The following is a 10,352-nucleotide window of genomic DNA, read 5'->3' as shown; positions in this document are numbered from 1 at the left end:
AATTAGGATTTTTTCAGCTGGGGCAAAAACAATGAAGATCCCTGGGAGGAGATGATGGTGTCCAAGGACTAAGTGTGTGCCTTCCCCTAACCCAATGGGGTGAGAAGCTTGGCTGTTTGGGGGAAGAAAGGCTTCCAGGAACTTCTTGTCAGAGAGGACATTTCAAGGTTCTGGGTTTCTTTCAGACCTTGGAAGGGGGTGAAAAGGTGACAGGAGGTGATTGTCTTAAAGAAGCCCCCAGGAATTGAAGTGAATGAGGCCAGTTTATTTGAGAAGAGGGATTGAGCCAGGGCACTGCCCAGGGAATTCAGTACTTGGGACTCTAGGGATGATGTTGAGAGAAAGGATGGGGTTTTAATTAATCAAGCTAATTACCCCTTCAGGACACCTTACAATGAACCTGGGATCTCTAGAGGAGTTCTTGTGGTGAGAGGTGGTTTGGGTTCCCCCTCCTTATCTTCCTCTTGCCCACAACTCTGCTCTTAGTGAGAGAAAGCTTTCCTCATGTCATTATTGTTTTGGAGTTCAGCTCTGGAAAAGAACAGCCCCCAGGATCCGGATTGTGTTCTCAGATTCCCCCTTTGCTGCTGCTCCCTTTTCCTAGGCCGTCAGCTTGGGGATGGGGAGGATGCTTCATTCCCATAGCAGGGGGTGCAGGGTCCCCAAACTTTCCCACTCCCGAATACCATGGTAGTGCCCACCCCACTCCCTGCTGAATCATAGAAGACTGGAGCTAGGATCACATCCCTGGACGTGAAGAGAAAAGGACCCCAGATGCCAGCTTCAGGACCAAGCCCTAAACTCCTCCCCGTTCTGGCCCTGCAGCAGCCACTCCCCTTGCAGGCATCCATTAACATCAGACACCTGCATCCGTTTGGAAAACGGGTACTGAATGGAAGGAATCGGGAAACCGGGCTAGCCCAACTCCAAAGGAGACTGGGCCTAGGAGAGTATAAATCCCGGAGCCTAGGAATACGGAATAGGATGTGATCGTTAACCCGAAGGTCCCCCTTCCCCCTCTCCACCTACCTCAAACCCTTTGGATCTCTTGGAAACCCTGCACTGGATTCCATCTCCGACCCACTCCCCATTGAGAAATGGAAAGCGTGGATTAGCGGGAGACTATCTCAGTCTATAATGCACCTGGCTCGGAGGATTTTAAAAACTCTAGTTTTTTTGTTTTTTTTTTCCTAACTGGACGGGGAGTGAGGTGTAAAAACCCCAAAACTGAGGGCCGGGTTTCCCAAAGGAGAAAGGCTTCAGGGCTGGGGGAGTCCTGGGTGCCTGGCTATCTACCCACACACACCCAATGTCCCGGCTCTCAGCACACACCTCCCCCTCTCGCCTCCCTGTCCTTTACTTCCTTCCCTATTTGACTCCTGCCCTCAGAGCGGGCGGACGCCTGCAGAGAGGAGGGGTGGGGGAGGAGCGGAAAGGGAGAGGGGGGCGGAAAAGACAGGGAGGGGACTCGGGGCCCCGGCCCGAGACCGACAAGAACAGCTGCCCTGAGGCCCGCGCCGCCCCCGCCCAGCCCGGAGCCAGGTCAGAGCCCCGGAGCCCCCCACTACACCCAGACTCGGTCCCCTCCTCTAGCTCGGCCCCCAAACTCTCTCCGCCTTCCTCCCGTCAGATTCCCCACATACCACCCCCCCCCTTACACAAGTTTCCTCCCAGCCCGCACCCTACAAGCCTTCCGCTCTGATCCCCTGCACAGTGCTTGTAACCCCCAGGATCCCGACATCCAATGAATTTATTGATTCCCCCCGCCAGGCTCCGACCTCTGGACCTCACTTCTCTCTCTGCCCCTCCCTGGTGGTCCTCTCCCACCTTGACGCCCCTCCCTCCTTCCTTGTTTCTTCCCAGGCAACCCCATGGCCCGACCCAGTTGACCCCCTAGGCCCTGATTCCAGCCATGCTCCCTAGGCCCCTGCGGCTTCTACTGGACTCTGGAGGGGGCTCCCCCGGCGGAGTCGTGCTCAGCAGCTTTAGGAGCCGGGACCCCGAAGGGGGCGGGGGCCTAGGGGTGGGCGGGGAGGAAGAGGAGGAGGAGGAAGAGGAAGAGGTGAGACTTCGGGGTAGCTGGGGGGGAATTAGTGCATGAAGGTGTTCCTCTATGTAGGTTTCTTTTTTCTCTTTCCTGTGCCTGCTTCTGCTTCTGCCTCTGTGGCTCCATTTCTAGACATCTGTCTGCCTGCCTGGCAATCAGGTAGTCAGGATGCTTTCTGCTTGCCCACCCATTGGTCTCTCTGTCACTTTCTCTCCTGTTAGCTCTCCCTCAGAATCTATCTCTGTCCCTTTCGGAGTCCAGCCGGTGTGGATTGGTCTCCCTTGTTGTTGTTTGGGGAGGAGGGGTTTGTTTCCACAGTAACCCGATCCTCTTGCTCTGGGATTGGGGAAGAAGCCCTCAGATTCATGACCCCTCCCCTCAGGGATGGAGAAGAGCCTAGGGGAAAGGCGGAGGAGCTTCCTCCCCTAGGAGGGGCAGAGCCGAGGCCTGGAGGTGGAGGTGGAGGTGGTGGAGTGTTGGATGCCTGAGTTTCTTCGGGGATTGAAGGTGGTGGCCAGGGACTGTGTATGGGGCCCCAGGGCCTGCACTCCTGGGTCCCTGGGTTGGGTTAGATCAATGTGACCTGCTGGGCTGGTTTTTCGGGATTGGGTGGGGGAGGGACTGGGGCCACGTGAGTCTTCTCCACTCCCACTCCAGCTCTCTATGATCCTACTTCCCCAATCTTCTTCCTGCTTTAGGATCTGAGCTGCTGATTTGGGAAAGGGTCCTGGGGGTTGGGAGGAGGGAGAGACAGAGGATGTGAAGGGAACCTACTGTAGGGGGATGAGGCCAGGGAGTGGGGGAGGGGACAGGGTTGTTCCCCAGACTCAGACACTGCCCTCATTGGGGGAGGGAGATAGAAATGAAACTATGTAACTCAAGTTTCATTTTCTTCCCCCAAATCCCCAAGTCTCAGCGTCTTCTTTGCTTTCTTTTCCTTTGCCTCTTTGTTTCTTTCCCTTTCTTGTCTCCTTTTTGCCTCTAGCTCCCCTCTCCTGAAATTTCACTTTCTTACTTGGGCCACCATTGTTTTGAGGTTCAGCTCTGGGAGGGACAGCCCCTAAATCTGGGCTTGTGTACCCCACCACCTCCTTCACTGCAGCCCCCCCCTCTTCGCAGAGCACTGAGGCGGCTTGGGGGGGGCTGCCTCATTCCCAAGGCAGGGGATTCGGGATCCCCAACCTCTCCCACTCCCAGAACACGCTGGTATTGCCCCCCTCCCCAGGTGATGGAGCAGGCTTTGAGAGTGAAATGGGGATGACTGGGGTGGCAGGGCACTAGAGGAAGGACAAGTTAGAGCTGACAGTACCCCACCTCCTTCCCTTTTCAGGCTCCTGTGTCTGTCTGGGATGAAGATGAGGATGATGCTACCTTCACTGTTACCAGTCGTCAATACAGGCCCCTGGATCCCTCGGTGAGCTCCTGCCTTCTGACTTCTCAGTCCCTGTGTCTCTGACTCCCTACTTTCCTACAACCCAACTTCCTGAAAATAGCATTGAAACTAGGGGCTCTTTTCTGCCACTGATTCTCTTCATGAGTCTAAGCAAGAAACTCTCTTTGAGCTTTGGCTTCTTTCTTTATACTCTTGACCCCTAACCTTCCCAAGGTCCCCAGGTGATTTCTGCTGAACCCTCAGATAGCCTCAAGTTACTTCTTCACAGACCACTTGCTAGCTCAGTGATTATTTGGGGGGTTGGAGTGAAGAATCAGAGACCTCCTCCCCTCCTGTGCAGGCTCCCATGCCGCCTCCTCGTTCTTCCCGTCGACTGCGGGCTGGCACTCTGTCTGCTCTGGTCAGATATCTGCTGGATAGCCGGACTTCAGGGTCTGATGTGACCTTCATGCCAACCTTCTTGGCCACCCACAAGGCATTTACCTCCACATCCACTGTACTGGGATTGTTAGCTGACAGGTCAGAGGGGATGGGAGTTTGGGTGTCTGAGGAATTATCTGGCTACTACTGGTCAGAGGCAATAGGCTGTTTAGGAAAGATGGACAGATGGACTTCCCTCCCTTCCTTCCAGACTAGAGACCCTAGAGTCCAGGCCTTGTGATGATTTGGAGAGGACAAGAGGGTGAGTGACCCCCTGAACTGACCTCCTGATCCCTCCCCACCCTAGCTACAGCTTGACCCCAGCTTGATTTTCTTACACCAGGCTGATCCCCTCCCCCCCCCCCCAGGTTAGCCATCTCTGTTTTGTCAACCTGGCTGACCTCTCACCCTGAGGATTTTGACTCTGAGGTCAGGGGTCAGCTTGACCGGCTTGAGAGCTTCCTGCTTCGGACAGGGGATGCAGCAGGGGAGATTGTTGGGGGGGGCATCGATGATCTCATCCGAGACCTCCGATCCCGGGTGGACACCCCAGCCCCTGACCCTCCTAAGCCCCTGGCCCCCCCTGGCGATTCCCCTGCTGACCCCACGGATGTCCTGGTGTTCCTCGCTGACCATTTGGCTGAGCAGCTGACCCTGCTGGATGCGGTGAGACCCTGACCTCCGACCTTTCCAATTGCCCCTCTGAATGACCCCTCACTAAATTCTCCTTTACTCCTGATCCATCCCTTGCTTCTGATCTTTGCCCCCCCCATAACTGTCCTTGCCCCCTCCCTGTCTTTGACTTATCCTACTGAACCCCATCTATATCCATAACATACCATGGAAACTGATTTATTGGCCAGTTGAGGTCTCTAAACCCAAGATTATTGGAACATTGACCTATCCACCTCCCCTTCTCTTTGTCCCCACCCATAATCTTTGACCTCTCAATCTCCCCCCTGCCAGGAGCTGTTCCTCTCTTTGGTCCCTTCTCAGTGTCTGGGGGCAATATGGGGCCACAGAGACCGACCTGGTCACTCCCACCTCTGCCCCTCTGTTAGAGCAACAGTCACACAGTTCAACAAGGTGGCTGGGGCTGTAGTCAGCTCAGTCTTGGGGGCCACAGCATCTGGAGAGGGACTTGAGGAGGTGTCCATTCGGCCCCTCCGACCCCCCCAGAGAGCAAGGCTCCTGGAGAAATGGATCCGGGTGGCAGAGGTAAGTAGAACTGGAGGGAATGGATATAAGATCAAATGCTTTTACCACCCAGAGTAATGGGGAGGTTTTTCTGGTCTGAAAAATCAGGAGCATGGGGGGAATTCTATATTATCTTCCTCCAGGAGTGCCGCCTTCTCCGGAATTTCTCATCTGTTTATGCTGTTGTGTCTGCCCTTCAGTCTAGTCCTGTCCACCGGCTTCGGATGGCCTGGGGAGAGATAGCGAGGTATTTTGTGGGAAATGGAGGCAGAGATGCAAGGGAAGATGCCTTATCTGGATCCTTAAGAGAAAGTCAGACATTCATCTGATAAAGAAGAGGTCATTTTAGGGGGTAGATCCTGAGGATTTTAAGAGAGTTGAAGATAAAAGGTTCTCAGGGCTTCTCTCTTTCTCCTAATCAGGGACAGCCTTCGACTCTTTTCCAGTCTCTGTCAGATTTTCTCAGAAGAGGATAATTATTCTCAAAGTCGGGAGCTACTATTGCAGGTAATTCCCTTCCTTCCTAGTTCCTTTACTACTCCCTCTTAATCCCTCAAAAGCCAGTTCCCCGGGGCAGCTGGGTGGCTCACTCAGTGGATTGAGAGGCAGACCCAGAGATGGGCAGTCCTGGGTTCAATCTGGTCTCAGACATCCCCTAGCTGTGTGACCCTGGGCAAGTCACTTAACTCCCATTGCCTAGACCTTACCACCCTTCTGCCTTGGAACCAATTCACAGTATTGATTCCAAGATGGAAGGTAAGGGTTCAAAAAAAAAGTTAGTTCCAACTCCTATTCTCCAATTCCCTCCCTCATTCCTTCCAACCTATTTTCTTTCTACAGGAGGTAAAGATACCTCCCCCATTGGAGCCAAACACCAAGAAGCCTGTGAGAAATGTGCCATCTCGGGGTGGGGTGAGTGCCTGGTTAGGGAAAGTGACCTTGGAGTAGGGTAGTAAGGAGTTAGGGTTAGTCGATAGAGAGAGTGTCCAAATGGAGACAGAAGCAGTTTGATGTGGTAGAAAGGGGCCCTAGAACAGGGAATCACACACATCTGGGTCCAAGTTCTAACACCAACACTCCTCATCTCTTAAGCAAGCCTTAGTTTCCTAGGTCTGGAAAAAGGGGTGCATAACTTTGAGGCAGTATATAGTCAAGGACAGAGAGCTGGCCTCGGTGTGTGGAAAGCTTGAGTGTAGCAGTTTAACTCTAGGCAAATGTATTGGGCAAGTCACTTAGCCTTGGTGTTGGAGACAGCTCTGAGTTGTAGAGAAGATGCCTGTTGGAGCTAGTAGAGGGACTTTCCTCATCTAGAAGGGAATTTCTTATGCCAGTAAAATCATGAGTCTAGTCCTTGCCCCTGTTCCTAATGATACTATCTACCTTGCATTTCGAGAAATGTTTTGTAAACCACAAAGCACTAGATGAACTCTTATTATTATTAGAGGACAGAGTGATGGTGGGGCAAATGCTCTGTTCCAGGAGGACAGCCAGGATGAGTGGGGAGGTAGCTAAACTGTGGTCTCTACTTCCTGCCTTCAGGGTGTGGTCCCATACCTTGGCACCTTCCTAAAAGATCTTGTGATGCTGGATGCAGCTTCCAGGGATGAGCTGGAGGTCAGTGTTTATGGCTAGAGATGGGGGAGGGCAGTATGTCTTTGGTCACAAGCTGGTCAGAGTGACTTTTTTTTAATAATGTGTGGCTGGAGGTGGAGCAGTAATTGAGTTTTAGAAAACTAGGTCAGAGTTTTCATTCTTCTCCCTTCCTCCCTTTTTCCCTATCAGAATGGTTACATCAACTTTGACAAGAGGAGAAAGGTAATGAGAATGGGAGCTCCCTAGGGAAGGGATGAGGAGGGAGTTGGCCTCAGGCTCCCTCAGTCTCAGGGTCCCTCTTTCTTGGGGTACCTCCTACAGGAATTCTCTGTCCTGTCTGAGCTTAGACGTCTTCAGGATGAATGTCGAGGTTATGACCTCCACCCTGACCCTGATGTCCAGCAATGGCTTCAGGGGCTCCAGCCTCTGACAGAGGCCCAAAGGTGACTGACTTTAATATCCCAAGTGGGGTTGGAGGCTTAAGGGAGGGGAGAAGGGAGCCAGAGCCTGGAGTAATTAAGAGATATTTGACCTCTGTCCTTTGAACCTCTGCCAGTCACCGTGTATCTTGTGAAGTGGAGCCCCCTGGAGTCAGTGACTCCCCTGCCCCCCGGATTCTTCGGCCAACATTGGTCATCTCTCACTGGACAGAGTGAGAGGAGGATGGAAAAGAATAGGGGTTGGGGGAGGGTGCTTCAATGGAATTCCAAGAGTAACCTTTAGAAGGCAAGGGTGGGAGGTGGTAGGGGGCTCTGTGTTTCTTTCTGATCTATCCAGCCCTTTTCCATAGCGTACTGGGATCTGTTGGTGGCCCTACTCCTCTTGTCTCCTGGGATCAGCCTAGTCCTAGAGAAGATGACATAGTCACAACCCCTGCCCCTTTGCTCACTCGACTTGCCCAGGTGAGGCTTTGATCCTTGATTTCAGTGCCATTCTTTTTTTAAAAACCCTTTATCTGTCTTATCATTGCTACTGTGTATATTGTTTCCAAGACAGAGGGTGGTAAGAGTTAGGCTAAGATTAAGTGACTTGCCCAGAGTCACACAACTGGGATTTGTCCTAGGCCAGAGTTGACCCCAGGCCTGGCTCTCCATCCACTGAGCTAGCCAGCTGCTCACTCTCTGAACCACTCTTGCTTCTGAGCCTCTTCCCCCTGCTTCTTGCACTGACCTTATTATGTTTTATCTGTCCCCAGCATATGAAATGGCCATCTGTTTCCTCTCTGGACTCTGCCCTGGATGGAGCTTCTTCCTGCCACACTCCTGCTGATCCTGGGTTCCTTTCCCCAACAGCCCACTCTCCCAGGCCCTCCAGAGGTCACCGAAGATCGGCCTCGTGTGGCTCTCCTCTTAGCATTGGATCGGGGGAGGGTGCTTCCTTGGGGCCAGGGTCTGGGATCGGGCCAGGGGCCTCAGACTGTCGCATCATTCGTGTGCAGATGGAGCTCGAGGTGGATGGCAGTGTCTACAAGAGCATCCTGGTAAGGGGAACCTGCTTACTTATTTATGAAAGGGTGGAAGAGATAGGGGATGAGGAGATCCTCTGTTTCTATCCAGTCAGATTTTCACATGAAGTGTAACAATCCTTTATCCCGTTGGCCTTGTTGAGGATCAGTAGCCACCTGACACATTCTGTAGCCACATTGAATGGGCATAATTCTGACAGATTATGTAGGTGTTTGGGGATCAGAGGATTCCTTGTACCTCTGGGGTGTGCTGTGAGCAGTCAGGTGGGGATCGCTGGCCTGTTTTGGATTATGGACACCATGCTGGATTTTATTCTACGCACGAATGCATTGAGGATAGATGTTTTGAGTTAGATTTGGGCACGAGTCCAACTAGTCTGGTTCCTTGATTATTGCCCCTAGGTGACAAGTCAGGACAAGGCTCCAAGCGTTATCAGTCGTGTCCTGAAGAAAAATAACCGAGATCCAGTAGCAGCTTCAGAATACGAATTGGTGCAACTGCTGCCAGGTGATCGAGGTAAGATGTCATAAAAGGGCAGGTTAAAAGTCAAGGAGTTGGGAGCAGTGGTACAGTGAATGATGCACTAGGCCAGGGGAGTTGGGAGGACCTGGGTTTGAATTTGGCCTTAGATACTCCCTAGCCATGTGGGCAAGTCATTGAATCCCATTTGCCTAGCTCTTGCTGCTCTTCTTTCTAAGACAGAAAATGTTACTTAAAAGATAATAATAAAGCCAAGGTGTCTTATAAGGGGAGGAGTCAGTCATTGAGAACCTCAGTGATTTGGAATAATTAATTTTGCTTTTATATTTTTGACCCTGGATCTTATGTCTGCCTTGGGTTGCCCATTCCAGAGCTGACTATTCCACCATCAGCCAATGTCTTCTATGCCATGGATGGTGCCTCTCAGGATTTCCTCCTGAGGCAGCGGCGGCGACCCTCTTCAGTGACTCCATGTCTTTCCACTGGACCTCCTACACCTGCAAATCCTCCTAGTGAGGGAGGAGGAGGAGGCTCTTTCCCCAGAATCAAGGCCACAGGACGGAAAATTGCTCGGGCACTGTTCTGAGGAAACCATATTGTTTTACAGAAGCCATGGTGACTATGTTATTGGTTATTAGCCACCTTGAATGGTGGTGGCCATGTTGGATTTGAACAGTCATCTCGTATGGTAGGTAGCCAGTCATTCTTGGTCAGAAAAGAGTAGCCCTCATTTACTGTGCAGCTATGTTGGAAACAGCCTATCCAAACAGATGTCACTTTGGATTCCTATGGCTATTTTGGCAGGAAACAGGGACAGGTTACATCTCTTATGGTTCCTACCTCTTGATACCTCTTATTAGTGGCGTCATTGTCACCCCTAACTCTTCTCTATTTGTCACATCTCAGAATGCAAAGGGCCAGGGAAAGGCTTGAAAGGGGTATAGCCTAGAGGCTCTGAGTACCAGGAATGGGTGGGAGGGGAGAAAAAGAAGGAAGGTCTTCCAGGGGCTCCCTTTCTCTCTATGATCCCCCCATCCCCAGACAGGGACTCCTGTGCTGTGACAACACTAAAACAATAAAAACACTACATGACCTCCACCCATATGACTTCTAGAATCTGTGTACTTCACAAGCTCAAGAGTGCAGGGTGTCATCATTTAAAAAGTTCTAGCCAACTTCCCATCACTCAGCTCAGGCCCCACTTTGTCCCTCCCTAGTTATTCAATCATGGATCTCTACCATATACCCAAAACCTTTGCTGAACACCAAAGAGCTCTTCTAGCTATAAATATGAAAAAGGGAGTCTTAAAGCCATGTTAAAGAGAATGAACTAATGGAATTTGTGATTCTGAAAAGCAGTATAAGCTAAAAATCATTCTAATTCATGAAAACAATTCAAATTTCTGGATCACAGTATGTTTCCCGAGAAACTAAGGATGTTTTGGTGTATGTTGTATACACCTGTATACTTCTCATATAGTGACATTTATAACCTTTGAGTTCAAGTGTAAGTAGCAAAAACTAAAATTTGAATTAGAGGATCTGTGAAAATAAGATCACTTAACCCCTCTAGAACTGGATAAAATGGATTAAATAAGCACCAATTTTCATGGTTTCTGAGGTCTCTTTCAAAATTTGATTCTTACAAAAATCTTGTGTAGTAAGGATGTATATGTCAATAACCTCTTGGGGAAAGGAACACAATTATAGCCTCATCACAGTGATTGTCATAAAACAGATATTTCTTGTGTTTGTG

At 51.0% G+C, this 10,352-nt stretch overlaps 1 protein-coding gene across 6 annotated transcripts; it reads left to right on the top strand.

The window, feature by feature from the left end:
• The first annotated feature begins 888 nt into the window (after positions 1-888).
• Positions 889-9,694, top strand: RGL2 (ral guanine nucleotide dissociation stimulator like 2). 6 transcript variants are annotated; one of them, XM_001369472.4, is made up of 18 exons: positions 889-1,542; positions 1,864-2,062; positions 3,378-3,461; positions 3,781-3,959; positions 4,072-4,122; positions 4,229-4,526; positions 4,827-5,078; positions 5,201-5,304; positions 5,480-5,564; positions 5,898-5,969; positions 6,597-6,671; positions 6,840-6,872; positions 6,972-7,093; positions 7,207-7,302; positions 7,441-7,552; positions 7,846-8,130; positions 8,518-8,632; positions 8,968-9,694. In XM_001369472.4, the coding sequence occupies exons 2-18, from the start codon at positions 1,913-1,915 to the stop codon at positions 9,180-9,182; spliced, it is 2,328 nt and encodes a 775-aa protein (XP_001369509.2). In that variant the 5' UTR covers positions 889-1,542; positions 1,864-1,912; the 3' UTR covers positions 9,183-9,694. The 6 variants fall into 6 exon arrangements, with proteins under 6 accessions (XP_001369509.2, XP_007483738.3, XP_016286474.1 ...); XM_007483676.3 differs by having other exon boundaries at positions 1,399-1,542; positions 4,295-4,526; XM_016430988.2 differs by lacking the exons at positions 889-1,542; positions 1,864-2,062 and adding an exon at positions 2,111-2,554.
• The last annotated feature ends 658 nt before the right edge of the window (positions 9,695-10,352 follow it).

This window comes from Monodelphis domestica, chromosome 2, assembly GCF_027887165.1.
Source record: "Monodelphis domestica isolate mMonDom1 chromosome 2, mMonDom1.pri, whole genome shotgun sequence".
NCBI classification, from domain to species: domain Eukaryota; kingdom Metazoa; phylum Chordata; class Mammalia; order Didelphimorphia; family Didelphidae; genus Monodelphis; species Monodelphis domestica.
Note: the sequence above shows the minus strand (reverse complement) of the source record. Positions and strands in the feature narration are given on the sequence as shown.

What these genes read in the sequence shown, in the direction of transcription:
- RGL2 (XM_001369472.4), top strand. Translation starts at nt 1,913, where the DNA reads ATGCTCCCTAGGCCCCTGCGGCTTCTACTGGACTCTGGAGGGGGCTCC. An exon ending in AGCTGACCCTGCTGGATGCG is followed by an intron (nt 4,527 to 4,826) that starts GTGAGACCCTGA and finishes CCCCCCTGCCAG; the next exon opens with GAGCTGTTCCTCTCTTTGGT. An exon ending in GCCTGGGGAGAGATAGCGAG is followed by an intron (nt 5,305 to 5,479) that starts GTATTTTGTGGG and finishes TCTCCTAATCAG; the next exon opens with GGACAGCCTTCGACTCTTTT.